General features: G+C 42.5%; 1 protein-coding gene across 1 annotated transcript in view; it reads left to right on the plus strand.

Annotated features, from left to right (window-relative positions):
• The first annotated feature begins 696 nt into the window (after positions 1-696).
• Positions 697-16,148, plus strand: part of LOC124776538 (MOXD1 homolog 1-like) — a 171,030-nt gene continuing 155,578 nt past the window's right edge. The window contains exon 1 of the mRNA XM_047251566.1: positions 697-984. Within this exon, the coding sequence (XP_047107522.1) occupies positions 925-984 (60 nt within the window). The 5' untranslated portion in view covers positions 697-924. The remainder of the gene's footprint in view (positions 985-16,148) is intronic.

A 16,148-nucleotide genomic window follows, 5' to 3' on the forward strand; every position in this document is an offset into this window, starting at 1 on the left:
ACAGACACAAACACTCCACCACCAATTCTGTTACTTATTTAATTGCAAGGAAGTAGACTAATAAAGATGTGGAATTATTTTTTGATGCGAATGGATTTTTCCTTGAATTTAGAAATTACGCAATACTGATCGGAGACATGCCGAAGCTTCAGACTAGGTCACCTGGGTAATAGTAGCGTTATTTAGTTTCTGTTTTAATTGAAATATTTTTAGAATGAGGAATAAATCTCATCTTTTTCAGCATCAACTTTCCTCAAAGTAACTAAATACTCATTAAGTAACTGTTCGGTATGCTTTTGAAAAAGATTCAGTGTTTTAATTTTTCCTGTATTTCATTTTGCTCATTATTTCGCTGTTTGATTTGAAATTAATTTTTTCCTCTGTTTGCCGCCCTAGGCGGCCGGCTACTCTTGCCTATTGGTAGAAAGCACTGCTGAAGAACGTAAACAACATCATAGCAATGCAAGGGACAAACTCTCGTTTGCAATCACGTCCTGTTGAAACTTTCATGGAACGCCCGCCGGGCTTCAAATCTTGCGCGGAGCAGGCGCAGGTGCGCGGTAGCTGGGTGTGCGCATGCGCGGAGTGGGGGTAGCAGCGGGCGGCCTGTTGCACCCGCCAGGTGGGACGCCAGAGACCGGCTCGGCAGCTGCCGCCGCCGACGCCGCCCTGGGGGCTCAGTTGGTGTGGAACATGTGCGCGCGACCGACGTCTCTGCCGCTGCTGCTGGCGTCCCTGGCGCTGCTCACCGGGCCGGCGGCGGGCGCGGCGCAGCACAGCGTCTGGCTGGCGGCCGGCCGCCTCTGGCTCAGCTGGGAGCTCCACCTGTCCGCGGACGCGCCAGCCTCCGCCGCCGTAGAGCTCGAAGTCACTTTCCCTGCGCACTTTCAGGCCGCCGGGGTGGGCTTCTCACCCAAGGGCGGCATGGCAGGAGCCGACATGGCCCTCGTCTGGTTCGACAGCCGCGGGATGCCCTACGTTGCGGTGAGTGGCTACTTACCGGTGCCTCGCCGCCTGTCGGCGATGACTCATAAATAACCATCATATGGTTATATTGGAAAAAGTGAAATAATAATTTTGGAGTGACAACGAAGTAAACCAAGAAACGGGCTTTGGAAGGCCCGGAGGCTTTGAAGTTTCGGGAAACAGACAGCTAGCCAAATTTTTATGGTAATCCTTTTAATATTAAAGCAACACGTAAGAAATAGATTTGTAGATAATATAAATGACAGGAACAGGAAGACGGCATCTTCAGGCGCTGGTTCGCAACATGTACATTTACATGGATACCCTGGAAAACGCTATGAAGTGCATGACAGAGAGTACGGTCTGTTGTACCAGCTATTAAGGTTTCTTCCCTTCCCATTCACGTATAAAGCGCAGGAGGAATGGTTGTTTAGATGCCTCTGTGTGAGCTGTAGTTAATCTAATCTTCTCACAATCCCAGTGTGATAGTCATAATTGAAAGCCGGTTCTTGAAACTTTGCAAGCAGACTTTGTCGGGATAGTCTGTCTGTCCTCAAGAGTTTGCCAGTTCAGTTTTTTCAGTGTCTCTCTGACATTCTCCCAAGGGTCAGACACACCTGTGACCATTCACGCTGCCCTTGTCCGTATACGTTCAATGTCTCCTGTTAGTCCAATTCGGTATAGGCCCCACTCACCTGAGCAGTATTCCCAAATGGATCGCACGAGTCATTTGTAAGCAATCTCCTTTGTAGACTGACTGCATTCTTCTAGTGTTCTACTCATATAACGTGGCATACCGCCTGCCTTACCAACAACTGAGCCCATGTGATCATTCGATTTTAAGTCCATACAAAATGTTTCACCCACGTATTTGTAAGATTTGGCCGATTCCAGCTGTCACTCAATGATATTATAGTCACAGGACACTACGATTTTTCGTTTTGCGAAGTGCACGGTTTTACATTTCTGAACATTTAAAGCAAATTTGTCAGTCTTTGCACCACTTAGAAACAGTGACTGATTATTTATGCAGCTTCTATTAGACAGCATTTCGCTATAGATAACTGCGTCTTCTACAAAAAGTCTGATGTTACTGTTAAGGTCATCAACATACAATAGCATGAACAGCAAAGGTCGCAACATCTCAGCTGGACTCTTTGGATATTGTAAACATACGGTTTTCTATTAAAATCGTGTTGCTGCTACAGTGTTTCATTGTGCAGTGTTTTACATAACATGTACTTGAATTCCTTCCAGAATGTTATACAAACGATTAAAGAAGAAAGAACATTGTAAAAATTCAATTCAGAACAGCCAGGACCTACTGATAAACAAACAATTTTAACTACCAGTTTCGAACAGCCGATATCTTCAGGTATCATAAAATTATTTATAACTGCCTGTATGGCAGTGGTCTCACTGTGGTGTCAAAATAAAAAATAAGAGCTGTCTTGTCTGAGTGCCATCAATAACAAATAATATTGTAAATAATTTTATAATACCTACATATGATCAGACAATGATGGCCTTACAGCCATTCCCATTGCGTCACCAAAGTGTTGTCAGGCTTGCCTAGCAGTTCGACGGGTGACCGTCCAGGTCTGCCGAGCGCTGTTGGCCAGTACGGTTGCTCTCAGCCATTGAGAACAGTTGAGGAGCAACTTGAGTGAAAAGTAGCGGCTCTGGTCGCGGAAACTGACAATGGCCGGGAGAGCAGTGTGCTGACCACATGCCCTCTCCATATCCGTTTCCAATTATACCCACCGTCTGAGGATGACACGGCAGTTGGTCGGTACCGTTGGGTCCTCTGAGGTATGTTCGAATGGAGTGAATATGTTGAGATGAACGAACCCGGTAATTAATAAGTACATATTTATTAACAGCTTCTGGGGCTCTGAATTCCGTTTTATGGCATCACCTGCACAAAGTATGTTGGATTGAACGTAACAGTAAACGTAAACAATAGTTGCGGCATCGCCATTCTGTCTCCCCTAATAGCCTGGATTTTTTTATGGAATTAAATTTGTACTGGCCCGTTTCCCAACTGTTAATTTTTGAGGAACAACATTTGATTATTTTGTATTAAAATGTTCTAAATGGCTATTGAAACATAAAACTGAGGAAATGGACTCCATGTAAGTTTTTGAGCGTCTTATTCAATAACATTTCTTGCTGCTACAAAGTATTTCATGGTCACTGAGTAACTTTCACGTATTGGTAAAGGACAAAGAGACATCGAAAATCATTTTCTGGATACCTTCCCGGAATTAGGCTCATAGTTAGATTTTGGATATTTCCATTTGTTATGGAACAAACGTGAAAAAGTCATTCATTGGTAAAAGGCATTGTGGGAGATGAAATATATCGGAAGCATAAATGAATTGTCTCGTTATTACATTCAGGGAGAAAACAGCGATGGAAGTGGGATATTTCGAAAGAGGTCTCCGTCGTACGGAGAGATTAGGGCAGATAAACAACCAGTTTTCAGCAAAGCTTCCAAATAACAATTCTCTCGAATATAGGTATACTTTTTGTGTACTTTAATGATCATAGCACGTCAGTGACAGAAACATGAAGACATTATTGTCTTTGAATATTTGCTGTTAATGACTCTCAACGTAATACTCACAAGGGAACCTCCCCATCGCACCCCTCTCAGATTTAGTTATAAGTTGGCACAGTGGATAGGCCTCGAAAAACCGAACACAGATAAATCGAGGAAACAGGAAGAAGTTGTGTGGAACTATAAAAAAAATAAGCAAAATATACAAACTGAGTAGTCCACGCGAAGATATGCAACATCATGGACATTCTGAGATAAGGAACCCCGTGGTCCCGTGGTTAGCGTGAGCAGCTGCGGAACGAGAGGTCCTTGGTTCAAGTCTCCCCTCAACCGAAAAATATTTCTTTATTTTAGCAAAGTTATAATCTATCCATTCGTTCATTGACGTCTCTGTTCACTGTAATAAGTTTAGTGTCTGTGTTTTGCGGCCGCACCGCAAAACCGTGCGATTAGTAGACGAAAGGACGTGCCTCTCCAACGGGAACGAAACCTTTTGGTCGCAAGGTCATAGGTCAACCGATTCCTCCACAGAAAACACGTCTGATATATTCTATACGACACTGGTGACGGCATGTGCGTCACATGACAGGAATATGTTGTCGACCCACCTAACTTGTACACTTGGCGAATGGGTAAAAAGATTCTTCTACGTTGCCCGATTTAGGTTTTCTTGTGCATGTGATAATTACTCCCAAAAAAGTGATGAAAACATAAGAGTTTGTCACATAAACTGCAACAAATGAATGCAACAGTTTCACAGTCGCACAGTTTTCCCTGTGCTCTGTCAAAACATATGTTTTTTACGTTTTCAAATCTTTCCGTGTGTAGACCGTCAAATCCTGCATATGTCCAAGCAAATCTGAACATGTCCTGGAATTTTGGAGAGCGAAGTTGATTATGTGTGAGTGCCAGAACTTTGATAATTGTCTGAAAATAAAAAATTAAACTTCTTGCTCGAAGGAAGACTTGAACCAAGGACCTCTAGTTCCGCAGCTGTTCCATGACGTTACATATCTTGCGCATGGACTACTCAGTTTGCATATTTTGCTTATTTTTTTATAGTTACACACAACTTCTTCCTGTTTTCTCGATTGATCTGTGTTCGGTTTTTCAAGGCATATCCACTGTGCCAATTTATAACTAAATCTGAGGGGGGTGCGATGGGGAGGTTCCCTTGTCAGATGTTATGTTGACTAAAGTGTTGGGTGATCTTCGTTATGAATAGTTTAACAAGACTGCTTTAACAATTCGAAACGAATTTTTTTATTGAAAAATAATTGTTCTTTACCTAAGCTTTTAACCCACAATGGCTTTTAATCCGCGTCTTCGCGTTAATATGTGTTTTAATGTAATAATTTAATATAATAATTAAAATTTTAATTATTAGATAATATAGCCTCATTTCAACTGAATTGCTGTTTCTGGGCAATTCAGTTATTGTGACGTTCAAAGTTCGTGAACAATTGAATAATTCGTAACAGATGCTTCCTGTAAGATACACCCCTGAACTAATGAATAGTGAAGTACGCCAACAGCAATGCAGCGAAGACTAAACTTACTTTTCATACAACTGTTTAACAAATAGTTGGCTTGTTAAAAAACTGTAAAAGTGTTCAACGCTTACGTTCGATTTTTATTTCTCCGTGATGCAGATATATTCTCCGAAAGAGGAACAATATCGATGCCTCTCACCTACGTAGTGCACATGCTGCGTAATTGTTAAAAAGAGTCAGCTGATGTTGGAATATCAGACTATACTTATTACGTGAAATGTTCGCTGGAGTAATGTACCGTAAATTTCAATGAAAAGATGAGAGAGACGGTGCTTGCAGATGAATCAGCGGAAAGGGTGGCCAAGTCACGGGAACGCTGACTAGCTGGCTACGCCGGTTGCCTCCTGCACTTGGTGTCCTGTTGCAGCTGTGAGTGTAGCAGCTAGACTGCACTTGCAGTGGCGCTGGCGGGAGAGTAGATTTTCATACATTTTTCTCGTGCGAACTGCTATTCTACACGAAAGAGGTGGTTAGAACTATGGTTGTTGTGATCTTCAGTCCACTTACAACCCCCCCCCCCCGCCCCCCCCTGCCCCCCATTCACAGACACATACACATCCCTGCCGTACAGAACTGACTGTTCCTTGATGTCTGAGTTCCATGTGATTCCGTTCAGTACTTGTTCATCAGTAGTCTGATCTATGAATTCACTGACTTTTTATGTATCGGTATAATTGTCATTTTGTTTTCATAACCTGATGTGCGAGTATAAGTAGCTTTCTCGATGTTTTACCATCTTACTACCGTAAATGTTTCGCAAAAGGCAAGGAAATTGTTGAGTGAATGTAAATAATAAAGTGTCTTGTTAACTTATTATTGTTTTTGTTGTGATATTCAGTCGGACGGCTGGTTTGATGCCACTCTTCACGCTAGTCTATCCTATCCAAGCCTCTCCTTCGAAAAACTGCTGCTACTTACATCCATCTGAACCTTTTTACTGTTTTCTACAATTTTTCACTGCAGCACTTCCATCCATCATCAAACTGGTGATCATTTGATGTCTCAGGATGTGTCTTGTCATCCAGTCCATTCTTATATTCAGGTTGTGCCACGGATGTATTTTTTTCCCCAGTTAGATTCAGTTCGTCCTCATTAGTTATTCCATGTATTCATTTAATCTTCAGCAGTTTTCCGTAGAATAGCACTTCAGAAACTTCTCGTTTTGTTTGGACTGTCTATCGTCGAAGTTCCACTTCCGTACAAGACTGCTACTTTCCTTCCGTTTTTTCGTACTCATGTGTGGTCCGATACATTCCTTCCCTTAGATTTATCCCTTAACTTCGCGTACACAGTCCATCCATTTTCCTCACGTCACCTTTCGCTATCATTTCTCCCATTCTCTTGTCAACATAGGAGTCATCCTTTCTCATGACGTGTCCAGACCACAGCACACTTCTCTCATTAACTCTACAGAGAACTATTTTCAGAAAATACTCCATAACATTTAAACTGACCTTGGATAATAAATTCATATTTTCCGAAATGCATTTATGATAGGTCATATTTACGACGAAGTACAACACCTTAAAGATGTGTACGGAAATATAAAGGAAAGAGGGACTTAACGTCCAGTCGGCGAACGTATCGTCCAGTCGACGACGAGATCGTTAAGGACGGAGTTCAAGCATTGGGGAAGGTTGGGGGAAGGAAATTGCCGTATCCTTGTCAAATCAGCCATTCCAGATTTGCCGGAGTGATTCAGGGTGGCCACAGAATCCTACAACTGTATGATGGGACGGAGAATTGAACTGGCGTCCTCCGGAATGTAAGTCCAAGTGCCTTACGACACGCAGGATCTAGGGAAAGTTCGCCTTATCCTCTGAAGCTGCCATCTGTGATCATACGCAGTCCCTTGCAGTTTGCAACGTCCTCCGAAATACTGATTATGCTCTCACTCGTTCTGATGACTACGGCGATATCTCTCGTCAAAGTTAATGCACAATCCGAACTCTGAGTCGAATAAAATACTCTTTCTACAATCTGACGTGTAAAAGATGCCTTGTGACCTAAATGTGACGAATAAATGCTTTCGTGTGTACTAAAGAACAGCAATCAACAGAAATCTGTTGTTAGGCGTGAACATATAGATTGTGTGATCAGTAGTTGCGCTAAACTTTAAGTGTAAACATACATACTTCCAGTTTGTTAAGGGATTGGATCAGGGCAAAGTCTGTCCCGAAGGTCAGTTCTCCCCACAACCCTTTTTGGATCATAAATCGTAGCAACTCGTAATCTACAGCTATGCGGCCTATTTTAAAATGTTCAAATTTTCAGCTGCTTCTTATTTTGGTAGGAAGTGACCATGTGTGTTAGAGCTCGTCATCAACCATTACTTTCCTGTGCAACAATGATTATCCAGAATTCTCTTTGCAAGTAGTGTTTCAGTCGATAGAATTGCCCTTTCCTCTCTTTTACTTGCATAACTAAAATCTGTGTCTTGAAAAACTGGGTTTTCTGAGTACTCTCACACTGACCTCAGTCATAAATACGTCTATACACTTTTCATATGAAATATTCCGTACGATCTCTTTACACGTTGCAGTAAAACTTTCACGAGTTTCTTGCGGCATAAGATTGCAGTATAGCGCCGCTACTCTATCTATCTCTCTCTATCTATTTTGAATGACATGCTGAGAAAGTACTGATAAGCACATTTAAACATTTTATCTTATTCCTCGTCCTTTTCCTCTGCTCTTCCTCCTCCTCCTCCTCCTCCTCCACTTCTTCTTCCTCTTCCTCTTTTCCACATGTCTTGTCTCGGTAGCTATTCTGTTTTCTTCTTCTTCTTCTTCTTCTCCTTCTCCTCCTCCTCCTCCTCCTCCTCGTCTTCTATAGTCAGTTTCTTATCTCCCTAACCACTCTACTCTGTTTTGTGCTGATTTCTTCAGTTAGCGATAAAGAAGTTTTGTTTCCACCGGCAGTCTTCTTTATATTTTACAGTTGCCTGTTTTAACTTTTATTATTATCAAAATTGTTCGTTAAAATATATTTAAGTTATCTCATACGGAAAAGGAAGAATTGGCCAGTTCTTTTGCGTGCACCGTCTGAAGATACGCTTGAAAAGGCTCGAAAACAGGTCTGTGAAAAAAAAAACACCTATTTTACAAGCGACGGCTAGCAGTTAGTTATAATAGTATTACATTAACGTACTGCGTTCTACAGTATCCATAATGGACAAGCTTAATGTTTTAGCAGCATGGCGTGCTCCGACCTGAGAGACGTGTAGTTCGATGCTCACTGGGGTCAATCGGCCGTAGGCTTCCCACGGTGTGCACAGCCTCAGGCGAGAGCAGCTCGAGATTCCTCAAGAAGTGTGGTTGCCAACTGCTTCGCGAGCCAGATTTGCAGTGGCAGAGGCACTGTGGTGGTGGTACGAACCACATCCATCGGCTGCACCCACACTTCTGTCGTGGTTGCACGTAGAGTGCGCGGTAAGTCCAGTCGCTCAGCCTCTCTTTGTCGTCAGTCGTTAAACGATTCGTCAGAACTTGCGAGGGACAGAACACTGTGTCGTTTAAATACCTGACACGCCACGAAACGAGTCGACACTGCCGTAAATCACCGTAAACTGGCGGATCAGCTAACTGGCTTCTCAGGCACCTGTCTTCCGTTTCGCTACGGATGTCGACTTTGTTTTGTGTCGCCGGGTACAGATGGCAGACCCATTCATCACTTACTTCTGACGTTAGACGGGCGGCTTCTCTGGACTCCATAGCTGGGCAATTCAAAGATCCAAAGCCCGCTTGACGTCGGCTTTACACACATCCATAAGCGATCTTCTTCTCAAAGAAAAAATTATGGAGCCACCACAAGACGCATACAATTTTGTTTTCTACATCTACATCTACATTTATACTCCGCAAGCCACCCAACGGTGTGTGGCGGAGGACACTTTACGTGCCACTGTCATTACCTCCCTTTCCTGTTCCAGTCGCGTATGGTTCGCGGGAAGAACGACTGTCTGAAAGCCTCCGTGCGCGCTCTAATCTCTTTAATTTTACATTCGTGATCTCCTCGGGAGGTATAAGTAGGGGGAAGCAATATATTCGATACCTCATCCAGAAACGCACCCTCTCGAAACCTGGCGAGCAAGCTACACCGCGATGCAGAGCGCCTCTCTTGCAGAGTCTGCCACTTGAGTTTATTAAACATCTCCGTAACGCTATCACGGTTACCAAATAACCCTGTGACGAAACGCGCCGCTCTCCTTTGGATCTTCTCTATCTCCTCCGTCAAACCGATCTGGTACGGATCCCACACTGATGAGCAATACTCAAGTATAGGTCGAACGAGTGTTTAGTAAGCCACCTCCTTTGTTGATGGACTACATTTTCTAAGCACTCACTCTCCCAATGAATCTCAACCTGGTACCCGCCTTACCAACAATTAATTTTATATGATCATTCAGCTTCAAATCGTTCCGCACGCATACTCCCAGATATTTTACAGAAGTAACTGCTACCAGTGTTTGTTCCGCTATCATATAATCATACAATAAAGGATCCTTCTTTCTATGTATTCGCAATACATTACATTTGTCTATGTTAAGGGTCAGTTGCCACTCCCTGCACCAAGTGCCTATCCGCTGCAGATCTTCCTGCATTTCGCTACAATTTTCTAATGCTGCAACTTCTCTGTATACTACAGCATCATCCACGAAAATCCGCATGGAACTTCCGACACTATCTACTAGGTCATTTATATATATTGTGAAAAGCAATGGTCCCATAACACTCCCCTGTGGCACGCCAGAGGTTACTTTAACGTCTGTAGACGTCTCTCCATTGATAACAACATGCTGTGTTCTGTTTGCTAAAAACTCTTCAATCCAGCCACACAGCTGGTCTGATATTCCGTAGGCTCTTACTTTGTTTATCAGGCGACAGTGCGGAACTGTATCGAACGCCGCGAACATAAATGTGTGGCTGCTTCACAGGTTTATTTCTTACAGTCGCTGTTCCCCCTGCAGGCGATGGCTACTCTCGCTACTCTGTGTAAATCCTAATAAGATTTGTTGTTGTGATTGAAATTTGCTGTTGTAGGAAGCTTGTTAGTGTTAGCTGATGATGCCCAGCTGAAAGCTCTCACGCGCTTAACTTTTAATGACTCGACGATTATTGGTGGAGAACGCAACCAGTTCCAAATACCGGGTGGTTGTAATTAAAGTGCAGATTCTTATGGAGGTCCAATGTGGACTGTAATTGTCGTATGGCAGGGAAACTATGTAGGTGCAAATCCGATACTGTGAATCCAAGAAAGACGAATAGAAATGTTACCATATGTGATGGATTGGGAACGGGACGTGTGCAGAAAAGGTCAAACAAGTGAGAAAGGCATCGCTTACACATTTGCTCAATATGAACACTGGAGACGTCGACGAGATGCTGTACTGTGGAAGATTTGCACCTGGTGGCTAGAATTGAATTTTTTTTTCCCTCAACGTAAACCGGTTCCGTATTAACGTTTAGCATATCTACCAAGTTTCACTGCCATAAGATAATTGCAGCCCATGTTGAATCTCCGTGGGTAGCTGCACTGTACTTGTAAGAAGTATGTCAACGCAGTCCTAGAATTGCACATACGAAATGTGGGAACTGCACTTACAAGAAACTTTACAGCTGTGCCCGGTGCTATTACGCCCATTTTCAGTTGGCTACACGTGTATTGTAGTTGTATCACAGTCGTAAATAGCACGACGTCTGCTCTTACAATTTATTCTACTGAACGGTGTTTTGTCTCTTTTCGATCCTACCGCATTAATGGAAATAGTACAAACAACGCGCATATATTTTACACAGTTAGCCGCGGCACTCAAATGCATCACAGAATTCTTTTTGACAGTTGCATCTTCGAACATGTATACACAAAAACATTATGTGAAAAAGCACGTGTGAAACACAAACATTACTTGTAAAGTACATGTCGGAAGCTGCAAGTGTCGTGTAGAATGGTGTGAAACGTTAATATGCCACTGTTGATTGTGTAGTATGTGTGTGCTATTTACCCTTACGTGCTCTTTTACGCTTCCTCCCAGAAATGCACGAGGACCGAAATGAGACAAAACTTCGTCCTCTATAACAAATGCAAGAGCGGAATACACTCTACTAACGATTCTGATACTGTGTCAAGTATAGCCATATGAGCATGTTGTTGTTGTTGTTGTTGTTGTCTTCAGTTCTAAGACTGGTTTGACGCAGCTCTCCATGCTACTCTATCCTGTGCAAGCTTCTTCATCTCCCAGTTCTTACTGCAACCTACATCCTTCTGAATCTGCTTAGTGTATTCATCTCTTGGTCTCCCTCTACGATTTTTACCCTCCACGCTGCCCTCCAATGCTAAATTTGTGATCCCTTGATGCCTCAGAACATGTCCTACCAACCGTTCCCTTCTTCTTGTCAAGTTGTGCCACAAACTCCTCTTGTCCCCAATTCTATTCAATACCTCCTCATTAGTTACGTTATCTACCCATCTAATCTTCAGCATTCTTCTGTAGCACCACATTTCAAAAGCCTCTATTCCATATGAGCATATGGCACTAAAATATTCTGTGCCAGTATTCGTGGCCGATTGTGTTCGCCAATCAATCCTCAACTGACTAACATGATTTTAAAACAATCGATAAAATCACTTTTGTACTTTGTATCCTTTTTTAACCAATATGTTGTACAGCTGGACCTTACACACCCGACTTTTTTTTTTTTTTTTTTTTTTTTGTAAACGTTTTTCTCTTTCACGCCCAGTAGGCACCTTTTCATTGTGAAGCGGTGTTTTGTTTTGTCTCACACGTAATTATTTGGCGTAGCTGATGTGATGACTGTCTTTAGAGTGCACCGTTGTGTGTGTTTGGGAGGCAAAGCAACTCAGTGTCAGCACCTAATCTATGACCTTCGTGTCACCGTCCGACGGACGGACAACCATCGATTGCCATCAACAGCGCCTTCTGCTTCAGCTGCACGAAACCTCCTTCCAACTCCAGTATTCCGAACATGCGACGGGTCGAGGGAAACGCACTGGCCACCTCGGCTACCCATGCAGATGTTCCTCTTCGGAATGAAAATGCCATGTGTTTTATTGTGACCTTAAACTTTTTGGACCAGCGGATAAATAAGGAACGCATTTGAACATGAAAGTACGCCACATTTTGAGGAAGCGCTTACTCATTTGTCATAAGTGGCTCCAAATTGTAAGTTAACTACTATTTTCTTCTTGCGGACCAACTATTCCCATTATTTTATAATTATGAAGACTATAAATTATTCTGTTTGTAATGATCATGGAAGAACATTCAACGGATAAAATTCAGACAATATGCGATGTAAAGTGTCGCATTAGTATTAAGCTACTTGTAAATGGGGATTGTTAATGGAGCAACGTATCACCTCATTGACATGAGATTCATTGTTAATTGAAGCGTAATGCTATTCATCTTACCTAGACACCTTGCCTTGCAATTCTGCAGAGGTCAGTATTTTACAGAGAATTTGCAAAAAATTTTCAGAATCGTTTTTGAGTCCATCACATGTTGAAGTTTTTTAGGGATAGGAAACTAATTTTGTAAGACAAATTTGACACTGTCTGAGCCCATCTTTATTCCAACAATCTTTGTTATCCATCAGGAAGACTCCAAGAACAGACTAATTTTAGGGTTTACCGATCGGCGTATTTAAAACTCATATTTAGATCTTCCACAAAAACTGTAGGCTTGGAAGATCTGATTTTTTAAATTGAAATTAGCAATCGCAGAAAAGCTCTTTATTTATCATCGTCCTGACAAATAATGAATACTTCGGATACTAAGATGATGATGTTGTTGTTTTTGTTGTTGTGCTATGAATAGACTAGCGTGGAGAGCTGCATCAAACCAGCCTTCAGACGGAATATTATATCTCCGCATAACTGTTGCAGCCTATATGCATTGCAGTGTGCGTAATGTATTCAAGCATTGGTCTCCCTTTACAATTTTTATCTCCCCCAGGCTGCCATCCATTATCAAACTCAGTACTTATCAATACATCCTATCAATCTGTCACTTCTATTAGTCAATATGCCGCATGGAGTTCTTTTCTCCCCTATTCTATTCACTACCTCGTCATTACTTATCCAATCTACCCTTCTCATCTCCGCCACTCTACTGTTACTCCACATTTCATAAGCTTCTATTCTTTTCTTGTCTTTCTCGTCCACATTTCAGAAAAGTCTTCGTATCATAAGTTCCTATTAGACATAAGCACATATTCCTTTATCAGAAAAGCTGCCCAAACAGCAAAACCGTTCTACTACGTTTAGTAACTCATTTCCTAATCTAATTTCATCATTACCACGGGACTTGATCGACTACACTCCATTGCCCTTGTTTTAAGATAATCGTAATAAATAGTGTTTTTGAATAAACGGAGATCGTGACATTCTTCTCCACTGATCATCCGGAACATTAGAATGCGAAGGCGCGATATCTGAGTTTTAACGTGGGCAGTCTGTGATGGCCCAGAGGCTCGGCACAAGCATTTCGGAAACTGCACGACTTTTCGGTGTTTGAAGAATGTTGTGACGAGTGTCTTCAACAAGGGACGAAACGAGGGTGAAGCGAAGTCCAGATGTCATGAGGTTGGCCCACCACCCCTCATTACAGATGTCAGACGGTAGGCTGGGCAGACTGGCAAAACGTGACACGAGGCGAACTGTGGCGAAATTAACATCAGACTTTAATTCTGGGCAAGAGTGCTTGTGGGTCTGAATACACAGTGTACCGAACACTCCTAACAACGGGCCTCCGCAGCCGACGACCCATGCATGTGCCATTGTTAACACTACGTCTGAAATGGGCACGTGACCATCGGCACTGGGCGTTGTCGCAGTGGCAGAGCGTTGCACGATCTGATGAATCCCGATACCTTCTTCATCATGCCAATTGGAGGGCGCGAATCTGTCGTCTTCCAGGGGAACAGCTCCTTTGACGCCTGTACTGCGGGACGAAGACAAGCTGGCGGCAGCTCTATTATGCTCTGGGGAACACTAATGTTGGCATCCATAGGTCAGGTGGAGTTGTGCAAGGCACCATGGCAGCCAAAGAGTAACGTACACTGGTTGCAGACCACGTACACCCCTTCATGACAATCGTTTTACCCGGCGGCAGTTGCAATTTTCAACAAGATAGAGCGCCAGAAGAAGGTTGTATACATGGAAGAATCCCGGAGATATTAAAAGGTATCAGATAGATTATATAATGGTAAGACAGAGATTTAGGAACCAGGTTTTAAATTGGAGGACATTTCCAGGGGCAGATGTGGACTCTGACCAAAATCTATTGGTTATGAACTGTAGATTAAAACTGAAGAAATTGCAAAAAGGTGGGAATTTAAGGAGATGGGACCTGGATAAACTGACTAAACCAGAGGTTGTACAGAGTTTCAGGGACAGCATAAAGGAACAATTGACAGGAATGGGGGAAAGAAATACAGTAGAAGACGAATGGGTAGCTCTGAGGGATGAAGTAGTGAAGGCAGCAGACGATCAAGTAGGTAAAAAGACGAGGGCTATTAGAAATCCTTGGGTAATAGAAGAAATATTGAATTTAATTGATGAACGGAGAAAATATAAAAACGCAGTAAATGAAGCAGGCAAAAAGGAATACAAACGTCTCAAAAATGAGATCGACAGGAAGTGCACAATGGCTAAGCAGGCATGGCTAGAGGACAAATGTAAGGATGTAGAGGCTTATCTCACTAGGGGTAAGATAGATACAGCCTACAGGAAAATTAAAGAGACCATTGGAGAAAAGAGAGCCACTTGTATGAATATCAAGAGCTCAGATGGAAACCCAGTTCTAAGCAAAGAGGGGAAAGCGGAAAGGTGGAAGGACTATATAGAGGGTCTATACAAGGGCAATGTACTTGAGGACAATATTATGGAAATGGAAGAGGATGTAGATGAACATGAAATGGGAGATACTATACTGCGTGAAGAGTTTGACAGAGCACTGAAAGACCTGAGTCGAAACAAGGCCCCGGGAGTAGACAACATTACATTCGAACTACTGACGGCCTTGGGAGAGACAGTCCTGACAAAACTCTACCATCTGGTGAGCAAGATGTACGAGACAGGCGAAATACCCTCAGACTTCAAGAAGAATATAATAATTCCAGTCCCAAAGAAAGCAGGAGTTGACTGGTGTGAAAATTACCGAACTATCAGTTTAATAAGTCACAGCTAAGAAATACTAACACGAATTATTTACAGACGAATGGAAAAACTGGTAGAAGACCGGGACGATCAGTTTGGATTCCGTAGAAATGTTGGAACACGTGAGGCAATACTGACCTTACGACTTATCTTAGAGGAAAGATTAAAGAAAGGCAAACCTACGTTTCTAGCATTTGTAGACTTAGAGAAATCTTTTGGCAATGTTGACTGGAATACTCGCTTTCAAATTCTAAAGGTGGCAGGGGTAAAATACATGGAGCGAAAGGCTATTTACAATTTGTACAGAAACCAGACGGCAGTTATAAGAGTCGAGGGACATGAAAGGGAAGCAGTGGTTGGGAAGGAGTGAGACAGGGTTGTAGCCTGTCCCCGATGTTATTCAATCTGTATATTGAGCAAGCTGTAAAGGAAACAAAAGAAAAATTCGGAGTAGGTATTAAAATACAGGGAGAAGAAATAAAAACTTTGAGGTTCGCCGATGACATTGTAATTCTGTCAGAGACAGCAAAGGACTTGGAAGAGCAGTTGAATGGAATGGACAGTGTCTTGAAAGGAGGATATAAGATAAACATCAACAAAAGCAAAACGAGGATAATGGAATGTAGTCAAATTAAATCGGGTGATGCTGCGGGAATTAGATTAGGAAATGAGACACTTAAAGTAGTAAAGGAGTTTTGCTATTTAGGGAGTAAAATAACTGATGATGGTCGAAGTAGAGAGGATATAAAATGTAGACTGGCAATGGCAAGGAAAGCGTTTCTGAAGAAGAGAAATTTGTTAACATCGAGTATAGTTTTAAGTGTCAGGAAGTCTTTTCTGAAAGTATTTGTATGGAGTGTAGCCATGTATGGAAGTGAAACATGGAC

This window comes from Schistocerca piceifrons, chromosome 2 (genome assembly GCF_021461385.2).
Source record: "Schistocerca piceifrons isolate TAMUIC-IGC-003096 chromosome 2, iqSchPice1.1, whole genome shotgun sequence".
NCBI lineage: Eukaryota > Metazoa > Arthropoda > Insecta > Orthoptera > Acrididae > Schistocerca > Schistocerca piceifrons.